This window comes from Eucyclogobius newberryi, unplaced genomic scaffold (genome assembly GCF_026437365.1).
Source record: "Eucyclogobius newberryi isolate DKJ021-1_F unplaced genomic scaffold, fEucNew1.0.hap1 SCAF_8, whole genome shotgun sequence".
Classification (NCBI taxonomy): domain Eukaryota; kingdom Metazoa; phylum Chordata; class Actinopteri; order Gobiiformes; family Gobiidae; genus Eucyclogobius; species Eucyclogobius newberryi.
This window is the reverse complement of record NW_027316500.1, coordinates 3,836,862-3,859,507: the sequence shown is the minus strand read 5'-3', so window position 1 is coordinate 3,859,507 and position 22,646 is coordinate 3,836,862. Positions and strand designations below refer to the sequence as shown.

Sequence of the window (22,646 nt, the reverse complement as noted above, 5' to 3'; positions counted from 1 at the left end):
GTCTAAATGTGTGGCGTGTGGAATAATCTTATAGATCTAATCAAAGCAGGTTTAAAGCAGCGCTAAGTAACTCTGGCAATTTCTTTCTTCGTCGTAATAAAACAGAATAATTAAAAACATTTCACATTACCAAATATAAAAAACAAAGAGCCAGGGTTTCTCAGGGGAGTTTTCTTCAGGTCCATGTCGGCAAATGTTGGAAGGCTGGTTTTTGACCCAAAGACAGCAGGGGGCGACGACGGACACTTCAAACATCCCGAAAATACATATTTAACCATCACAGGGACTTACAAAGAAGTTCAACAAGGGGAAATGTTACTTAGTTCTGCTTTAAGTGTTATTTAATTTACCATGGAAAAAACATAAGACTAAAACATGAAGCAGTATAAGTTAAATTAAACAAACAGTAACTTGTGTACGTTATTCTTGTTTGTATTATATACTTGATTCTTGTTTAGGGATTATTGGAGAAATATTACTCCATTGAATATGGAGTAATATATATATATATATATATATATTGATTTATTTTTAATTTTGGTATCGTTTTGCTGGTGCTATTTTTGCTTTGCTCCAGCTGGATATTCCACTCCAAGATCCTGGTTCAGATCTATGAATGAGTCATAAACTACTCAAATTAAGTGCATCATAACAGGTCATAATTAGTGTTAGAACATTTATTTTCAATATCTTCAATCACACTTCTAAATTTAGAAACATTGCTTGAGTTTACTTAATGTGTCATTTCTCTGGTGAGTTTGCCATCTGTTTGTCTCCATGACGATGTTATAGCTTCACATTATGGCATCAAACTTACTGTTACAGGTCAGATCAGTGGAGAGGCATGTCTGCTCACAGTAAGAATGCATTTGTTGTTGTTGCAATAAATAAAGATATGCAACTTCAACCTGAAAAGTCACATCCTTCATCGTTAAATGTTGTTGGACGGTGTTTGAACTGGTTACCCTTCCCCTGGTGGGCAGAACTCAACCCCCTACACCACTGCAGCTCTTTGAATTAAGTGTATGTTTGCAATGTTTCTTGAATTAATGGGGTAGTTGGTAAGTTTTCATATTGGTTCACACATCTGGAGCCACTTCAAAAAGCTTCTGGACGACAGACTAAACAGAAGTGAACGGTCCAAATGATGCAGCAGAAAAGTTTGTATTCCGTTCTGCGTCTGAACTTCTTGGATAAGAATGGAGGAAGAACAAAGTGCTTACTCTGTAACTCCCTGATTAAATGGTAAAGTCATTTAGTTTTGGAGGCTTTCTGAACATCATTGTGAACAGTCATAGTGTGTGGTGATTTAGCAGATTTTTATCTCAGATGTCATACCTATCACAACCTGTCGACTGTTTGTGATTGGACAGGGAAAATGTTTCTTGCCCAAGGACACAACAACAGAATGGGCTGAGGCATGATACAAATGGGCAGCCTTTCAACTGTGAGGGGGATATTAGTGATCAGATTTTCTCTTCTTTCTCTTTTCAAATAAAGATTTTTCAGGCCTGAAGGCTGACAGGACAGCTGCAGCGTGAAATGGGAAGCAAGAGGAGAGACATTCGGCAAACTGTTGAGGGCTGTAATCAAACCTACAACCCCGCAGTGGTAGAAACAACACATTTTTTATATTGATAATTTTCTATACCTATGTCATATCTATATATATATATCGGTATTTGGTTTTGATCCTCCCACTACCTTTAATTTTTCCGGCAGCTGCAAAACACACTGCACCGCTAATGCTCACTCTATGCACTTTTTTTTGTTGCACTTTTTCAAAATCACAAAATGAACCAAACTTTATTCCACTTTTACGCCCACACAGCAATGAAGCGAAACATAGCTTAAGATGCGAAGGAGTCTAGCAAGGACATTTTGGACATGCTGCCTCAGACCTGATACGAACCTCCCATTAGCCATGCCGGTGTTAGCGTATGCCTGGTTAGCGAAGCCACTCAATCCAACTTTAGCATGGGAAACCAACCTTTTAATCTTTTACAACACATGCTCCCGAGTTTAATAAGCTAACGCGATAACTGGCACGAAATAAGACAGCCTTTCTTCTGTTACTGGGAAAAAACGTCCTCCTCTGGCATGTCCAATTCTAGTCCGTGTGGGAAAATGTGCACGCTAAATTGCTCTGGGCTACGCTAGATAATGGCGGCGGCGTTAAATAGTTAATCTGTCCCGCGTTGGAGGTGTGTGATAAAGAAAGGAGAGGGGAGGCCCAAAGGGAGAGGGGAGATAGTGGAGCGTATTAATAGTTAATAATGTTTGGTGCCGCTCGATAAGATAAACTTCTCATTAGAGCAGAGGCCGTTCCCACAATAGTCTCTAGCCTCTTTTAGTGAGGTGAAAAGGCAGCGCTAGCATTAGCTCGGTTAGCCCATGTGCTCGAGTTCCCTCTTTTCCACAAGTTTTCAAGCTGCTTTCAAGAGACGGCTAAAAAGAGACGGCTAAAAAAAGCAAATGCCTGAAGAAAAAACAACACATAGTCTATTAACCTAACATAAATCAATCACATAAACTGCTTCGATAAAGCAATCATGAAAACAGTAATTATGGAGTGGGTAATTATCTGTAGGATGCGCTCTGAGTTTGTGCATAAACTGAATTGAGCTTAGGTAAATAAAATAGGACTAACAGCAATCTACAAACATTTAATTGGCATGTGGCGTGTGTAGTGTGTGAACAAAGGGAAATAGCGGCTTCACACCTGACTAACTCTGTGCTCTCTATCATCACAGTTGAAGTTGTACTTATAAAACATGATGTCCCAGGTAGTCTAATCAAACTGAATAATGCATAATATATTAATGGATGGAAAAGAGTTTTAAAGTTCAGTTTTGGTTGCAGCCACACTCCAGATCTGAAGATGCTCCAGATCTTTGAATCCCACACATATCCCACTAAGAAGACTGTATTTCCTCCTTGGTCCTGCCTCCTGAACAACCAAATTCACATCAACTCAGGCTCTCGTCCCAGTCCACAGCAGAATAGAATTCAGGAGAGTTTAGTCATGTCAGCAAACTTTGTAGCTGAAATACATAAGTTAACCAGACTTTTGGCAAAGATAGAAAAGCAACATCTTAATTACGTTAAGCATTTGATCTTCAGACACGAGGAACTGCATTACTTACTAGTTATTTGTACACGCAGCGCAAATGAACACAGTGACGCTCCAGTAGTTTTGACTTTCACTTTCGTACTTCTCCACGTTTCTAATTGAGATGTTTGATATTCCAATCCTGATGCCTCAATCGTAGTTCCCAGGTTTACGTACATGCATTTCCCCAACCATTTCAGTAACAATTCTCTTTCAACTCTATATCTCCACCGCCGCAGCAGCAGAACCATCGGCCTCCTCAGCCTCCTCATCTCCTCCTCCATCACCATTGATTTTTGGGTCTGTATGCATCAATTAAATGAGACAAATTTCGTTTTTTTTCATGTATTTAGTACGGTACAACGTTTTACATTTTGTTCAACTGCAATATTGATCTAAAACAGCTTAATAATGTATGTTTTTATCTTGTATCTCTACATGCAACTCTGGAGTCTGGTGGGAGAGGGGGTAGGTGAAACAGGACTTTTCTGAGCAGTCAATCATCAGTTGGAGGATGACTCAAGCATGCAGGTATCAATCCAAATACGATTGAGTAAACTAATAATGAAGAAACACTTTGTTCTAAATAATATGTCCCTTTAACCTTTCACCTTGGATCGTCTCCACAGGTTGAAATTGGATCTTTTCATGACTCCTTTGTTTCCATAGAGTCCTTAAATTGACCAGCAATTTCCATTCGGTTTCCGCCCCGGCATGACGGAATTTAATTTTTTGTTCCCCCTAGTATGCCATAAACCAGAGCAGCGCGGAGGGCTAAGGTGCAGAATCAAAGAGAATGCAGAGCTGACGACCGTAGGCATTATTTCCACATCCTCTGCTGCATTATTCATAAAACTAACAACACCAGAAGCAAAAAGAAAAGTTCTCTGCAGAAATACAACCATATTTATAGCAGGGCCAAAGTGAAGTGTCTCTGTGATTCACTTCTTGTGTCAGCAAACAAAAACTATAGCAACAATATAGTATTCATCCCGACATACTATGATGAAATGTTACATAGTGCACCTTTAAATAAGTGTAATGTATTTATTTACTGGCCACAAATCACCAGGACCAAAGCAATGTAGAAGATAGAAGATCTTAGCATTATTGTAATGTATTTTACAAATATGTGATTTGAGAGGATTGTGCAGTTGTGTGCTTTGATAAGACACTACAGAGACTTCACTTTCTGTTGTACTCATGTATGTGGGGCCTAGAATGAAGGGCCATTAAGGCGGGACACTACAGAGATGTTTTATTTTATAATTTTAACTTGTATCCATAGATTTACTTTGGACATTGTCACTTCAAAGGCCGTTTTCTCCAAATGCATTTTCTCCCACAGATCAGCCATTAAAGCTTAGCTCATTTAAGTAGCTCCTCCGTTACAATCTTTGACTTACTGAGATTTTGACAGATCGTACTGACGTCACAACCGGATCTAATTTTCTCAAATACTAAATAAGATATCTAAACACCTCTCTGTAGGTTTTTTGTATCAAATTTTGACATTTTTGCCACGTAAAATACTCTTTTATACTATTTTTATGTGGAAACATTACGTGATGAAAAACTTGTAATACATTTTAGTCTTACAGTTATGTGAGTAAACGACAGAAGAACTTCCAAATGAATATCTCTCAGTGCAGTTTCTTAACTGACTGAATAATCAACATGCGCCCAATTTAATTTGAAATACAAAGCGAAATACGTCTCTTTTGTTGACACTGGCACAAAGAACACTTATAGACCAAATGGTAAGTCCACTACACGTACCCAGGATGGTGAGTATGCAGAGCAGAATGGCGATGAGGGCGTGCACGCTGACGCCCATCCTGCGAGCGGCCGCCTTGCACTGGGTCGGGACTCTGCGGTGGTCACAGCGACACGCCTGTGGACCATCACCGGAGGAATGAAAGAAGGAAAGTCAAATTACCGGACACATTTTTTCCCAAAAATCATAGGTGAATATAATTTTAAAGAGGTACAGTGTAACCATCCCCTCTTTGTCTCCATGGAGATGCTATAGCTTGGAATGTTCTTGAGAATGGTTTTAAAAGTATCTAGAAGTTAACATTGATATTTCAAAAGGAAAATGCCTCTAAACATTCCGACTGAGACAGAACTATGGCACAACTGCTTTCTTTTCCCTTTGTGTTTGTCCATATAGCTATTGTTACGGTTAAGTACTTTCTACATTGTTGACTGTGCAGAGCTCAGCTAGCTTTTTTCCTAATGGCAGGGGGAGAGAAAGGACACTTCAACTCGCAACTAAACCCATGGACTAAGAAACGTCTTATTTAAGGAGCGAAAGGTAATGAATTCAACTGTGTGTGATCCCAACATCTGCATAAATGTGAGTGTAGCTCAGTATTTTTCATCTCAAAATCACAACAAGTCACAGGTCTGAATGTCAGTTACAAACTGAATAAAGCTGTAGACTTTCATATGTGTTTCTATGTCTCTCGGCTGGCCTGGGAACGCCTCAGGACCCCCCCCGGAGGAGTTGGAAGAAGTGTCTTGGGAGAGGAAGTCTGGGTGTCCCTGCTTAGACCCCGGATAAGCGGAAGAAAATGGATGGATGGACTTTCATATTTATGGTTAGACTGTAGCAGCTCTTTCACGTCACAGATGAGTTCTGAGTTCGTACAGGAGACACACTCACCACTCGCTCTCATACTTTTGTGCCACTCACTGCCAAAGGCAAGGCAAGTTTAGCACAATTCATACACTGGGCATTTCAAAGTGCTTCACAACAGGAATAAAAGCATCATAATTACAAAACAGTCAAAGAAAGAGAACACAATTATGCACTTCTAAAATTCAGAAAGTTGTGATATTATCTGCATAACCTCTATTACAGATATTGTATTGCTAAAAACATGCATTATTTACTATAGCGGGGTCACCTCTCCACAGATCTGACCTGTAAACTGGCCTAGTGGAACTACCTGACTATCTTCTTGGAGATTAAGAAAATGTAATGCTTTATTCTGGGCCATTTCATACCAACAATCACATCTTCATGTAGACAAGATAGTGCACTACTGAAAACCAAACACATACATGCAGATAAAGGACATAACCTTCCATACAAGAGCATTAACCTCCACACACACACCTTGATGGCCACTTGGGTGACACTGGTCAGCAGAGGCCTCCCCCCGTCCCCCACCCGCACTGTCACGCTGTAGTCCCTGGAGTCGTCCAAGCTGAAGGGGCCCTGCTTCACCAACACGTCAGCCGAGTTATCTGAAAGCACACAAACAAAAACAATATGAAAATCTGTCCTGCCTCCCCCGTGCACCAGATGTAGCTTTCCTTCAGCAGAACGCATGTCTAATTTGTCTGAATCATCATGTGTCGTCAGTGGAGCAGAGCTAATGTTCACCTGCTCAGCCTGTGAAAGCACCGAGCTATTTATACGGCAAGACTGCACAGGCAGCGCCAGGACAAAGTGATTCATTTGGGGGAATTAGCGTTCTCAAAAACCGCATGTGGTGCTAAAGTTATGGTATTGCAGAGTTTCGGAAGAGAAAGTTTAAACATCTAGAGATCTAAAACAGGAGAGAAGCAGGTGTAAACTTGAATCAGAATTTGTCTCTACATGAAACATTTACAAACCTGCAGGAGGGTCTCTGTTCTGGTGGGAGACTTCTACCACTCAAAACATTATTCTGATTTCTCTCGTGACATAAAAGCTTCTACATCTCTAATCTGCACCTAAAGAAGTTTCATTATTTAATTGCCACCACCACAGCTTTATATGGGATATTGTGATGTCAAAGGTCGTTTTCTTCAAATGCATTTTCCTCCCACACACAACACAACGCAGGTTAGCCAAAACTTTGTATCCATAACTTAAATGACCAAAATACTGCAAACTACAAACTCCAGCCTCCACCACTGACGTATTCAGCCAGGCAAAGTGAGCCATCTGGGACTGAACCGGCAACCTCCTCCACCTGAGCATCACCGCCAAACCTCAAGGGTCTAAAATGGGTCCGGCTTTTGTCATGATGTAAATAAAAGCTTTGTGATCACCTATATTTTGATAAAGAAAATCATATCTTTTATTGCGAATGATTGAAGAGAAAGTGTTCAAACTCGAACAGCGGCTCTGACAATAGCACTATTTGTCAAATCCAGTGAGGCGGCCATATCCTGAGGAGACGACAGGAGAGCTTTGTCCACCACGTCCTGCTCTGGAGGAACTCAACTCACACACAATGACAGGAAGTGGGCTTTGTAGACATTTTTGAACATAGCTTGAGAAAAAGCTCTAGACTTAACTTGTTGCTGCTGCTACTTAGAAACCTACTTTTTGTTGGCCTCCATACTTGAAGGGGACAGGCCTCTGTACAGATAAAGTATAAAAGCAGCTCTTAGGGTGAAAATGGGAACGCTGTGTGCTGTCTGCATCTAATTATAGTGCGTATTATTCTACGCAAAGCAGGAAGTGCACGGTTTAAAAGCTAATGTTGTTCACCATGACAGTAAACTCTTCTCTGAAAGGTTTGGAAAGCACTTATAAACTAAATTCACCTTTTGCTGTGAATGATTTGGTCAGGAATAAATTGACCACTGCAAAAAGTATATAATGAACTAATTCTGTTTGTCACGTATTAAGTGAAGAAAGCGTGGCATCAAAACAACATCTACATCAGTTAAAGGTGCACCAAAGGTTTTCTGGTGGAGAGTGTGCCAGAGACTTGTATTGCTATGTCAAGACTATCTCCATGGATCAAGCCCGCAGTGTCACCAGGCTAATGGAGGTCAGATCTTCTACACTTTCACTAGAACATTCTTTACTCAAAACTCTTACGTGGAGCCAGAGTTAGAAAACGGAACATGGCTGCGTCCTGCGTTTGGTGAAAGATAAACACAGACAGCTTCATTAGTGATAGTACTTGTGTTATTGTACCTTTATCTGCTCTCTACAGTCTGTGTTTGTGTGAGAACCTGCTCCTGCTCTGTCTCTGAGCTGCTGCACTTACAAATGTGAATGTCGCTGACTTCGACGCAGAGTTAAGATTGAAACATGCCTCGCAATCATGGATCACTCCACTGAGTCACTCTTATGCAATGTTTTACAAATTGTAAATATAAAAAACAATGATACGATTTGTATTTTAGCTGATTTAGGCACTTTTCTTGGGATTTATTACTTGATTGATTGAGTCGTTACTGTACAATTCTGGTAATAGTTTTTTTCGACCCATTAGAATTTGACCTATTTCAACTCAGGATTTCACAATAGTACATTGACCAAACACTGAAATCCTTAATTTGCTTTAATCTCAAGTTTAACAGAAAGAAAAAGCATTGATAATGGCACATACACAGCCTGATAAAAAGTACTTTATTCACAGTTTCACAAGCTTCTTTTATATTCAACAAAGCCCGAAGATCTACCTATAGATCTAAATGATTGTATAATTTTGTATTATTTTTATTGTATTAAACAAGTTTTTATTTTTGTTGAACCATAATTAGGCTACAGAAACTCTGCTATTTAACCATTTAATACAGCTGAGTATTTTGAAAATAAAATATACTGGCCACAACCTCCTCCTGCTTCTTGCCTTGACTCTCTCTCCTTTTGACAGCGTGCGTTTCACAGCGTGCGTTTCACAGCGTGCGTTTCACAGCGTGCGTTTCACAGCGTGCGTTTCACGGCTCGCGTTTCACAGCTCGCGTTTCACAGCTTGTGCTTCGGGAATTGCGCTTCGGCGGGATCGACCCTCACTGCCTCTGAGATCGACCGGTAGATCGCGATCGACGTATTGGGCACCCCTGTTTTAGATTATCCTGAACTTAAATGACTAATATCTCCTGCATACGAGTATTAGAATTTTAGTTCTTACGATTGTATAGTGACGTGAATAAGCCTGGATAATCTTAGTTTCAGTAAATGTCAACATTGTTTCCATATTGTTTGACAAATGACATCTATCTAAGTTTCCATAAACTCACTGAAACACAATGACTGTTTTAAACCAGCTTCTGAATCGCTGCAAATCAAACGATCAAGACTGGACTACACACTGCATGTGTGCAGTAAATAAAGAGTTTTAAAACTGCTAAAATCAAGATTTCAACCATTTCAACCAGATAGTCCTATTTTTCAACAAGCTCTCCAAAGACGTAGATTTAATATTGAGTTGTGAGGCTTTTATGCACAGTGTGAAGTGCAATGCTAACTCAACTTATTATTTAGCCCCCTCCTCTTTTGCATCTCCAGTACCCACTCCAGATCAAATCACACTGGAGCGCTCTGTATGCAAATAAACAAGCTCCTCAAAAGGCCCGCAAATAATGATTGCCGCTTTCATCTCCACTTCCTGTGTGCTACTTGGGATACAAATTAACAGGCCCTTCACAACACTCACTCTTCTGGCTCTTAAATGATGGCGAATTGATTTCAGTTATGTAAAGCAGGACGCTGGCACACAATGGGACAATGGACGCACGGCTAATAGGCTAGCGTGGACGGCCATGCTAATTCCATTTCGGGTTGTGTGAGTTGGGTAAAAGATTGGATTTCCACAGGGACAGTGCAGACAGACATACATTAGAAACAAACGGGATGAAACTACGTGTGTCGAAACTGTTGATTGTTGTAAAAGTATTCAAGGGATATTCAAGGGAGAGCATAAGGTCGCGCAATGGAAAAGTCAAAATAGAAACTTTTTCCCCAATTGTGAGACAAACAAAGGTTATCTTAACTTGGTTGGCAGAGTGGATAAAATCACAGCCAGAAGTCAAAGGATTGATTCCAGAGCCGGATGGGGCCTTGCTAAGGTTTCTCCCGTAAACCTAAACTATGCACAATATAATTCAGCTGGAAACTCCTGATCGAAGTCCAGCTCAAGATGCGGAGAAGGGTGCTCGGGCTCTGAGGTAAAATGCTGCTCTTGCCAGGTGGCCCCAGCGGCATCAAAGGATGGGTCAAACGCAGAGGACACATTTCTGTACAGTGTTTTTAAGGATTTTTTGTTTTGGTCCCTAGGCTTCATTGGGCAGGACAGTGTAGTATGTGATGTGACAGAGAGAGGGAAGCACGTGTGAATTCGGCTGCCCAAGGAGCCTTGCATTATTGTCTTCTACTCGGCCACTGAACGGCCCCCGGAAGCCCACGAACAGACTTCTGTGGGGGAGAAATCCATTCATTTTAATGTAGATAAGCTTTTCTATCACCAAATATGGACACAAAGACACAAAGTGAATAAAGTCATCCAATGGCCCAAATTTGTATAAATGTCCAACAATGCTAATGGCAGATGCGGGCTAAATGCTACAGCAATGCTAGCACAGCTTGTTGTATTTTAACATTAACAGAACAGTTTTAGCTTTCTGGAGCAACATCAAGTCAACAACATCGATGGACTTTGATTACAAATAGTCAGACTACGCCCTAAAATATCTATCTGATAGAGAATTATTACTGTTTCAGATTATAGCTCCTCCCTTAGGGCAGGACTACTCAGTGCCTTCAGATTGAAAATGACTTCTGGATGGCAGTCAAAACTTCTCAAATTCAAAAACAATGTCCACATGATTAATAATAAACAGAATGGATGTGACAAACAGGAGAACAAAATCTCCTTTATTGTGTCGTTCATTACCTGCTCAAGTGCCAAAGTTCTTTCAGAAACATTTAATTGTGCCTCACATTTCTGTGTTTTCTTGTATTACAATCTTAAGGTACACTACAACTTGAACTTAATAGTCTCCTGTGTAACCTCTATGGTGTGTCCCTGTATATACGGATCTCAGTGAGGGAATAAAGTTGAAGAAAAGTGGTAGTTGGAAGCACATGACACTAGCCCGGGACACAGTATGAATAATGCAGGTTACAGCAGCAGCCTCAGACAGGTCAAAGGTCCATTCACACCTGAGTACGGACTGTCCACTGGGGTCCTTCTCTTAACAGGAAACACTGTTACTGTGACGGGGCAAGACTTGGGACTGGAACTAAAAGGTCAAGGGAAAGGTCATGAAGGAAAGCTTTTTTCAAGAGAGAAATAAGCAGAGGCAGGTGGAGACAAGCGGAAAAAGAAAGAACATTAAAAGGCAATAAATCTGTCATCCTGCCAAAAGATCGGGGTTTGACAAACATGTAGAAATATAAATGACTAGATAAATAAAATGATTAGTTTTAGACAGTTTAGTTGCTTCCTTTGAAATGTGAAATTCCTTTGAAAAATCTTCAAAATTCACCATTTTGAAAAAGAAAAAAATGTAATAATTGAAATCTGTGTGAAATACTTAGGTACTTTATTTGAAAACCTTTGCATTTTTCTACGCTTAGGGACAACACACAAACTCCAACATGGTCTGGAAATCCCAATGGGTTCTTGTTACATCATAATTCTAGAATCATAGTTTAAATTCAGTTGGAGACAATCAGAATTCTACAGTAGATTTGTTGGTTTGTTGACCTGGTTTATGGTTCATAGCTCTGTAATTACTGGTCATATCCATGTGAACTAAAAACGTGCACAAAGATCAAGGTGAAATTATCTTTCCTCAATAGCTTCTGGAAATTGTACCATTATTCAACACCAAAGTCGTGATTGTTGCCTCAAAAATGAATATGACGAGCCAACAAAGCAAACCCCAAACAAATAATGAGAAGGTTCAACATTTGAGGATCAGAAGTTTGGACATAATCGAATTCTAGAACATGACGGCAACATACTGGAACCCTCTTGCTACGAGTTTTCTAACGACTTTTCCGTCCTGCCTGAACCTTGATCGACTTCAAGAACAACCTTCCATTTCTTGGAAACCTTACATATTCTGCTTCTTTACCACATCCCCCCGAGCAAAACATCTCACGCGTCAAAAGTTCTGAAGTGCTCCAAAGTTCAGCGACGTTGTTCCGACACATCTCACGATCAGGTGCGTGTGGGCGGACAGTACAGACGGCGCCTTAACAAACTCGATAAAAGATTTTTAAAATGTCCCGTCAATCTAATCCCGTCTTTTCACAACCGACCCCTCTAAGGATTCTATTGTTTATCTGAATGTTGTCTTGCGCTTTCATTTGAATCTCATTACACCAGGGCTTCCCATTGTGTGGCCGGTAATGCAGCAGCCAGCAGCGTCGTGTCCTGTCACTTCGCTGTTGGGATACACGCGCTCGCTGTGTCTATGCTGAGGAATGAAAGCGCCGGGGTGTTTTTATGCAGGTTTTAAAAAGCTGCTCGGATGAATATTTCACGAGGCTTCACTTTGCAGCTCGCACGTGTCGGGAGGAGCAAGCGGAGAGTGGCGGTTTTGAGGGAAGTTTGGGTTGGTGGGTTTAGTAGACGTTGTGAGAAACAAGTTTGCACCGTCGAAACGCATCAGCGACATGTCCATTGGAAGTCTTAGCACCTCTTCCCGTCGCCTGTGTCGGCCGTGTTTGGTGAAAACTGTTGAGTGGTTCTATATTGATCTGTGAAGTTGATGGCGAATGGAGAGGACACATTTCTCTTCAGGGACAATTAAGTATACGGACACATGTTTTAGGGAAACTCGCATGATTCTGCATGTAATACATCATGCCAGGGATGAGCTATACATCGAAACATTACTGATATTGGCTAATATTGATTTAGACTGGTTTGAAATATTTTCAAATTTTGATGTAATTTACTTTGTTATATAATATCTGTTGTAAATGTAAATGATGCTAAAAGATGTTGAGTGTAAAACATATGGATGACATCACATTAAAGAGACTCAAAAGTCCATCCAAACCTTTGGCACAATTTACACTCGACGAACACATTTTTTGAACAACAATTGAGTTCTTATATCTTTTAATTTGTAGAATAATCATTTCTGTGACAATTTTGGCCCAGTGAACAACGTGGTGGCTAGGAATCAGGAACAGTAATTTCTTTCTTTCTTTTTTCAAACACAGTTTAACTTTTAAGGCATTTTTATTTAATTTTTACTATAACTGGAATTATTATTTTTATTCCTGGGACCAAAAGTTTGAAAAAATAATTTCAAAATAATCTCGATATCGCAGTATCGAGATCAGGCATGATTGCGATCATTTCCTTTATGGTGCAGCTTTACAAAATGCTACTTACATTTGATAAATTGCCTGGACAAGCCTCTGGTGCAACCGTGATGTCATATTCCAAAACAATTCAAATATTTAAAGAACTGCTTTATAATAACTACAACTTAATTAGCCTAAATAAAGCAGGAGCAAGACTTAATTCATAATGAATACATAATTATAAAGAATAATTCAGGTTCATTAACTACGAAATTAACAGGTTAGGAGTTAGTAGAGTGTTAATTTAGTTACTAAGACGGAATCATTCTTAACAAACTCTTAATAAACTCATTATGAATAAAGTTTGTTCATGCTTTATTAAGTTTGGAGAAGCGACTCTTTAGTGGCGAAATGTCAAGTTTTAGAGGTAATCCAGTCCACTTTTAATGTATTAATAATAGAAATCCCCAAGTCAACAACATTTTAAATAACAGCAATGTTGACATAGTGAGAACAAAAGATCCACTTCCAGACATTTCACCTGCTGCTCCAACGACAGCTCATAATCTACACTTGCCCAGACCTCTTCTCTGTGTTGTCCATGTCTAAAGCCGTATGTCCCAAGACACTGAACTCATCCTGAAGTCAAATAACTTATACCAAAGTTAGAAGGCTGAAAGGTCCGAAACCGTCTTCCTTTTCTTGCTGTTTTGCCTGTATCGATCTTTATTTATTCAATTCACAATGTATTTAATGCCAGGAAAATACTAGTACCACTCCATGGAAAAGGAAGGATGGTTTCTCACCCTCTAACTAAAAGCTTACAGTTCCCCTTTTTAGACAAACGTTTTGATAATGCATGCGTATTTGTTCTTTGAGCTATAATTTTCAGTCCTATTTTGCAGAATTGAGACGTAACAAAGAGCTGAAACTTTGACAGTTTTTCTGTGGGTGAATGTTTCCTTTGTGCTTCCAGCTAGACATTACAGTATACTTCTATACGTTATTCTGCATTGTTAGTGCTTTTGGGCGCCTTCACAACTCATCTTATTGTAAAATAAACATGCAGAACTGTGACTTCATCTGAGAGCTTCCAAAAGGCTCTGGAACGTTCTGCATCCGCCGCGTCCAAACCAGCCTCGTCTTAAGACACGCTTTGGTTCTCTGGCTTTTCACATTACACGTGTTGTTTGGTCTTTTGTGTCTTTATTTAAATGTATCTAATTGTTTTTATTGATTTAAATTGCATGTTAAATTAGATACACTTTGATGATTATTCCTATTACCTTTAATCCTACTGTTACATTAAACACGTGATTAAATATGTACAAATGTAACTGTGCCTTTGGCTGTGCGTCTTTATGACACATGATTTTCAGATGGACTTCCTCTGTGGTGTGCCTCTCGTGGCTGTGATTGGTCACTTAGATCATATTTTATCTTTTCAACATGATAAAAATGATGACGTGACATTTCCTCATGCCTGAAGACCACTGCCTTCATTGTTCTCATTGGTTGGCTGATGCTGACTCCACCCCTGCTCTGCGGTCCCGCCTCCAGCTGTGTAACTCCACCCATGGCCCTGTGACTCCGCCCCCTCCTCTGTGAATCCACTGTCTACTCTGCGACGTGCCTCCTGCTCTGCAACTCCGGCCCATGCTCTGTGACTCCGCCCCCGATCTGTGACTCCGCCCTCTGCTCTGCAACCACGCCCCCTGATCTGTGACTGCTCCCCCTGCTCCTTGACTCTGCCCTTTGCTATTGGCTCGGCCCTTTGCTCCGTGACTCCGCCCCTGCTCTGTGACAGCACCCCCTGCTCCGTGACTCCGCCTTCTGCTCCGTGACCCCGCCCCTTGCTCTGTGCACAGCTTAGTTCAGTAGTTATGAACCCACTTCACTCATGTCTGGGTTTGTCTTAATCTGAGTCCGAGAATTTGATTCAGGATAAACGCAGCCAGCTTCAGACTACAGCCCCCTGGAATTTGGATGAGGAATTACATTGTGACATGGTTTGCGTTGCATATTCTAAAGGACCGTTGCAGCATACATACAAACACATGTCACGTCCCCCCTCTGTATGGCATGTTTGAGCCCCCACACACGAGTTATTGACGTCTACACCTGCCGCCAGCGTCTTAAGCTCCAAAGTTTATCCATTCAATAAACCATTCTTGCGCCTCGCTCCTTTGTCGTCATCTCGGTTAGTCTGGTTCAAATGCCTCTATGTGTCCAAATATGTTCGATTTAAAAACACTCTCTCCTGCCAAGAAATCAAAGCTTCTGAACGCGGCATCGCAACAAATTTTGCCCAATCTTTTGAGAGTCCGTGGAGAAGCAGGCTGATGTGGAAGACGGCTAACACCTTGCTAAAACAAAACAACAAAGTCTTGTATAAATGTGTGTGCTGCTGGTTTACAGGGAGACGGCAGACTGGCAGAGTGCAGCGAAAGGTTGGCTGCCTGTAATTATTTTGTCAGTCAAAGAACACAGGCGTCCATTTAAAAAAACTTGTGCCAGCAGCAAAATGTGCTGGAGCGTGAAAAATACAACATATAATTTATCACACGCTTTGATAGGGCCCACAACGCTGTGGCCATTTTTCCTTAATAAGTGCCTGTTTTTTGACAGTAAGATATTTCTGTAAATCCTTGGAGAATTTTGGGCAGAACACTGGAATCTAAAATCAATATAAAATAAAGGTGACAACATATTGTCCATTTACAACATATCTATTCTATCTATTGTTTTGACGCTAGAAAATAACAATCAAAAGCTTTGTTCAAAGTTATGTATTAGTTTTAACTTTAAGCATAACTGCCTTACTTTGTTTTATAGGCTTTGGACTTTAAGCCTGTCCTTTATTCGGCTTTTAGAATATGGGAACTTTGGTGTGCTTTGCCATTATGTGAACACAATCTATTGACATTGTGAGCTGAAATGGCTCTGAAATTGCTTCTCCCCTCAACAATTTCCGCTCGGAACGAAGAAATCCTTTTGGCCAATCGAAACACTTCATCCTGCGTCGCTGACACTTGCCATCAAACAGCCAATAACAAGTTATGAGCTCCGTCAAAACTCAAGGTGACTTCAGGTGCCAAAGCAATATTTTACAGCTTTAGTGACAACATCATTCAATTACAGCACCTTTATTTCTGAAGTGTATATGCGAAAATGTCACCATTCAAAAGCATATTTATTCACAACAAATGTTTCCTTTAATGAGAGTCACATCAGCACATCATTTATCAGAGTGGTTCTCAGTCTCAGCAAGTCTCGGCAGAGATGAGTTTGAGAAATAAAGTTGGGAACCACATTTTATCAATTAGGAATAAGGCAAAGTTCTTTAGGAAAACATGTAATTAGTTTTGTCATAAAAAAGGACCGTTTGTAGTGGTTCGCTCCAGAGGTCCTGACATCTGCTTTTTGACATCTTGTTTTCCCGAGTCTGTGGTGCTTTTATAGCATTAGCCTTTTCTTAGCTAAATGTTCCGGGAGTTGAAGAGAGCCTGGCCACTTTGGAAGCTCTTACCACTCGTGGCCCACTTTGGATCACTTAAATGAACCAGTGTGGTCTACTTAAGACTGTGGAGACACTTTAGGAACCTCTGCTCCAAAGTGAACCAGTGGAAACAGATAGATTATTTCAGTCCATTTCAAGCCTTTTCTTTTCCAGGTCTCAGTACACAGTAGTACTGCTCGTGATTAGTCAGGGGAAATGCTCAAAACGAGTCAGGCGAGGATTTATGGACTTAAAAAACAAAAATCCATGTCACAGATTGAGAAAACGTCAGAAGAATCAAGGAAAAAAGTATTCAAAGTACTAGTTACATTTAACATGGTTTCAGTATTTTTAGATCAGTCTTTTGTACAACACGTGATTAAATCAACAGTTTAAAGTGGAAATAAGTTGTGTTAAACAGCAATTTGCACATTCTTTGCGCTCATTTTTAGCCGAGACAGAGGTGAGACAGATGTACGCTGGGAGGATTAGGACTAGTTGTACTCACACATACACTAAAAGTATGCATTTAAATATCTACTCAATCACACAGACGTGAGTATTTGTAGTTACTTTCCACTCCCGCATACACATTATTTCACCCCCCATATTCCAATCGTAACAGTTTAGTTTGTTTGTTCACACAAAGCACTTTGGGTGCCTTTAACAGCACCAAGTTCAAGAAAAAGATTACAGTGATTAAAAGTCATACTTTGCAGAGCTGCCATGCAAACAATGAAAACACATTCTAACCTGTGCGTGGCCAAGATGAAGAGCATTTATACTGCAGTAAAATGTACACTGTTACATGAGTCACACCGGGGCTTGTACAACACTTAAATCCGTATACTTTAATCCTATTTCCGATTAAAACACGTGAAATAGTGGTATTTGGATATGAAAATGCTGTTTGTTGGTGGTGGGCGTGTGAGTGTTTTGTATTCCGCTCACAGCCCCATTATTCTGTTTCTGCTCCCGTGTCATCTCTCACATCTTCTCCAGCGCGCTATTCCCATGTTTCTAGCTTTTTATTATTCCGTCTGCTTTTATTTAGCCTGCTTGTCTTAGCAGAAAGACTAAACTAGGACTAAAACAGGAAAAGGCATGAAATAGAGCTCTAAACCAGCACTAATTTGAAACAATCAGGTTTAAACTAGGGCTAAAACAGAACTCAATTATAAACCACCTTGTAAGCCAAGTCTAAACCAAACTAAAGCTTAACCAGAACTAAACTAGCAGATTGTAACCAGGACTACTACACCAAACCAAGCAGATCTGAACAGAACTAAACCAGGTCTAAACTGTAGGCTTTATTAGACGTGAGAAGGGAAGACATACAGTAAATTGTCGGAGTCGGGATTTGACACTGCACATGGAGCTTGGCATGCGTGCTGCCGCCTTAACCACTCCACCACCGGGTTTTCAATCAAAGTTACAGTTTCACACTTTTGATATGATTTCATATTTGGAAAAATCTGCCTCAGTTTCTTCTTGTTTCATCCAGCATGCGTTCATTTGACCGAACTCAAACATGAACACGAACCAGAACGACCAACACGCTCCAAAGTGGATATGAACCAGGGCGAAATCAAATCTAAATCCAGATGAAATCAAATCTAAGTTACACCAGGTCAAAAGGACTCTGTGCACGCTCTGAGCCTTTATGGCGAGTCTGAGCCTGATTTCAAGCAGGACAGCAAGGGCTCAAACAGACCTAACCTCGTACCTCTCCGTGTGTCATAAATTGTGTGTATCCAGCCTGCATCCATCCTTCCTAATCTCCTCTCCTACCTCCTCTTCCATCTCCTTTCCTCTCTCCCGCTCGCTGCACCATGTCAGTCCCCCCCGGGCCCCGGGAAATGTATGAGGCACACGGGGCCGTTTTTCCTCTGTTTATCTATCCACCCGCTGAATGAAATAGTAACACTCCAACTAAATGTTTCATCCTGGCCTTTCATGTGCGAATATTTGACTAGCTCGCTCGCCAACACTTTCCTAGGGGCCTTTTGGTACGACAAGGTTAGGAGCCGATGCTGATGAAAAGTGTTCTACTGCAGCCACTGATGAGGAGTAAACAGGCAGGAAGTCTGACGCAACAAAGGAGGGCGCTTTGACGGAGAGGTTCAGAACAAAAAGACTAAGTGCAGCTCTTTAAGTTGCAAAGAAATGTTTTTTTTTTATATGCACATCCGTATTATTATGAGGGCAATATGGAAAAAAGATTAGTGGAAAATCAGTTTTTATATTACAAAAATATAGAGAAATACTGTTGGTAATGCTTAAGTTAAGAAACAAAAGCTAGCTTGCTCTGGCATGATGATGTAAGCATGGATGCACTAACTGCAATAAGAGGCAGAAATGCTCAGAATGAATCTGGAGATAATTTATGGACATAATTCTCATGTTATTTTGGGGTCTGGACGACCCACAGGTGTCTGTAGTAGACGCCTCCACAACATGAAAAAGTGCTCGTGCACGATCTTTGAGACAAGCACAAGGGATAGAAACAGCACAGAAGATCTCGGAGCTCGACCCTCATCTCACAGATCTGGGACAGTTGAAACCCTGTGTTTTCTGAGGCTCAGCGGGAGAGGACCGTGTGGAATAAAGCAAAGTTCAACAAGATATGAGATCTGTGTCCTTAAAATATCTCGGTTTAGTCTGTTTTTTTTTTAAATTATGACACAGTTTGAAGTCATTTACATTTTAACCTCTGTAAAAACAATTTCTCTAAAAATCATCACTCGAACAAAAACTGTAGGTTATACTGATTTAATTTTAAATGTATCTTTATCATATACAGTATGTACTTGATTTGGAGTCAACCTTCTCTCTGAACACTAAAACTGAAGCTCATTCATACTTCTATGGGCCAGGCTGGTGAAGTGTCTTGCTGAAGGACACAGCAGCAGCTGCTCTGTGCACGTATCAGAATGGAACTGACAACCTACCGCAAACCTTTCCAGTGTTACTCTACTTGACCCTCTTTTATCATTTATCGCCCGGTAATGACAAAGATGAGATAATCAGTGGGAATGTGGAGTTCAGCATTAGCCCCTGTTCACAACACGACTAGACTAAATGAAGAGCACGGCTCACATGATGTATAGATGTATATAATATATATATATATATATATATATATATATATATATATATATATATATATATATATATATATATATATATATATATATATCAAATCAAATCAAATCAATTTATTTTTGTAAGGCCCAAAATCACAACAACAGTTGCCTCTGAGGGCCACAGGGACAATGTCTGTGGTGGCGATGAAGTCAGACAATGTCTGTGGTGGCGAGGGACGATGTCCCAGGGTCCTCTGTCCTTAGACTCTCCTTCTCGGCCAGGAAAAACTACAAAAAAAACCTCTTTGGGAAAAAAGCGTAGAAACCTGGAGGAGTTCCAGTGAAGGAGAGATCCGACTCTCACAGACGGACAGACGGACACAAGGAGACTGGAGCTGGACCCACTCTTCAGGCAGATGAGGGACCGTCTGAGTCGAGCTGGACCCACTCTTCAGATGAGGGACCGACTGGAATATATATATATATATATATATATATATATATATATGTATATATGATGTATATATGTATATGTGATGTATATGTGGCTCTGGGAGCAGCCAGCACTTTGCTCTAAATGTACCCACTCTCTCACTTGGAAAGCTTTATAGATTTGGTTGCCAGTGTTTTTAGTTTCGTAATATATTTGGTTTTATCATAATGTGTGCAGTTTGTTTGAGTTGGCTCCGATAATCCACTTCATAGACTGACTCTAAATCCTAAAGAAGCTGATGTAGAGTCAGGGCCATGGAGGGGCCGTTTTATAGAGCCCGTAATATGAGAAATCATCAGTATGGAACCTGTAACCTGTAAGTTATGATGTGGCAAAGTCAAAATGCTTTAATAGAAGAAAGCGCGAACTTGAGAGGGAAATTATTTTAATATTACGGTATTTGTAATTCATTCTAAATAACATTTCTTGCACTACTTATTGATCTATAGCAACTTATAATCCAAGGAGAAAAAAACACGCAGAATCGGCCTGAACCTGGGGCCGCCACCTGGGGCCGCCACCTGGGGCCCCACAAGGGGAAAGTTATCGACTGTGTGATGACGTTCCCCAGCCTTCAGAACTGCAGCCGGTGAACTCACGGTCACAACACAAACTGTAGCAGAGAAACGGGGTCATGGAGTTCATATGGGGACTGCAGCTGGGGGGGGTGAGGTCAGTCATAGAGGTGGAACAAGGGTAAAAGCAGAATAACGCTGAAGCTGCCGGGGTGACCTACACGTGCCCGGGGTGACCTGCATGTGCCCGGGGTGACCTGCATGTGCCCAGGGTGACCTGCATGTGCCCGGGGTGACCTGCATGTGGCCGGGGTGACCTGCATGACCTGCATGTGCCCGGGGTGACCTGCATGTGCCCGGGGTGACCTGCATGTGGCCGGGGTGACCTGCATGTGGCCGGGGTGACCTGCATGACCTGCATGTGCCCGGGGTGACCTGCATGTGCCCGGGGTGACCTGCATGTGGCCGGGGTGACCTGCATGACCTGCATGTGCCCGGGGTGACCTGCATGTGGCCGGGGTGACCTGCATGACCTGCATGTGCCCGGGGTGACCTGCATGTGCCCGGGGTGACCTGCATGACCTGCATGTGCCGGGGTGACCTGCATGTGCCCGGGGTGACCTGCATGTGCCCGGGGTGACCTGCATGACCTGCACGTGCCCGGGGTGACCTGCATGTGCCCGGGGTGACCTGCATGACCTGCACGTGCCCGGGGTGACCTGCATGTGCCCGGGGTGACCTGCATGACTTGCACGTGCCCGGGGTGACCTGCATGTGCCCGGGGTGACCTGCATGACTTGCACGTGCCCGGGGTGACCTGCATGTGCCCGGGGTGACCTGCATGACTTGCACGTGCCCGGGGTGACCTGCATGTGCCCGGGGTGACCTGCATGACCTGCACGTGCCCGGGGTGACCTGCACGTGCCCGTATCTGAGGAGTCTATAGCATAAGGGGCGTGTCGGGGCCCAATAGTCTTGAACCAAGGGGGATAGGGATAGATAGAAGCTGCCCGGGTCATCCTGTGCTCCCTGTGCTCCCTGTGCTCCCTGTGCTCCCTGTGCTCTCTGTGCTCCCTGTGCTCTCTGTGCTCCCTGTGCTCTCTGTGCTCCCTGTGCTCTCTGTGCTCCCTGTGCTCCCTGTGCTCTCTGTGCTCTCTGTGCTCTCTGTGCTCTCTGTGCTCCCTGTGCTCCCTGTGCTCTCTGTGCTCTCTGTGCTCTCTGTGCTCTCTGTGCTCCCTGTGCTCTCTGCGCTCTCTGTGTCATCCTGTGTGACTCTATTTTGCCTTGAAACTTCTCAGGTTTGGAGTTCGCTTATTGTTCACAAGAATTTAATTCAACAGTTATAATATTTCATTGTGAAAGATTTCATCATAAAAAAAGGTGGTGCCTCTTACTGATGAAAATGTGTTCAGACCCTGTGTTCAGAGCCTCAGTCTCTCCTGTGCTCCCTGTGCTCCCTGTGCGCCCTGTGCTCCCTGTGCTCTCTGTGCTCCCTGTGCTCTCTGTGCTCCCTGTGCTCCCTGTGCTCCCTGTGCTCCCTGTGCTCTCTGTGCTCCCTGTGCTCCCTGTGCTCCCTGTGCTCTCTGTGCTCCCTGTGCTCTCTGTGCTCCCTGTGCTCTCTGTGCTCCCTGTGCTCCCTGTGCTCTCTGTGCTCCCTGTGCTCCCTGTGCTCTCTGTGCTCCCTGTGCTCTCTGTGCTCCCTGTGCTCTCTGTGCTCCCTGTGCTCTCTGTGCTCTCTGTGCTCCCTGTGCTCCCTGTGCTCCCTGTGCTCTCTGTGCTCCCTGTGCTCTCTGTGCTCCCTGTGCTCTCTGTGCTCCCTGTGCTCCCTGTGCTCTCTGTGCTCCCTGTGCTCCCTGTGCTCTCTGTGCTCCCTGTGCTCTCTGTGCTCCCTGTGCTCTCTGTGCTCCCTGTGCTCTCTGTGCTCTCTGTGCTCCC

The 22,646-nt window shown here is 42.2% G+C and overlaps 1 protein-coding gene across 1 annotated transcript in view; it reads right to left on the bottom strand.

The window, feature by feature from the left end:
• cdh5 (cadherin 5) overlaps positions 1-22,646 on the bottom strand; it is a 100,871-nt gene that overhangs the window by 30,475 nt on the left and 47,750 nt on the right. Inside the window, exons 12-13 of the mRNA XM_072437289.1 lie at positions 6,237-6,367; positions 4,892-5,006 (exon numbers count right to left, since the gene is read on the bottom strand). Coding sequence (XP_072293390.1) covers positions 4,892-5,006; positions 6,237-6,367 — 246 coding nt within the window. The remainder of the gene's footprint in view (positions 1-4,891; positions 5,007-6,236; positions 6,368-22,646) is intronic.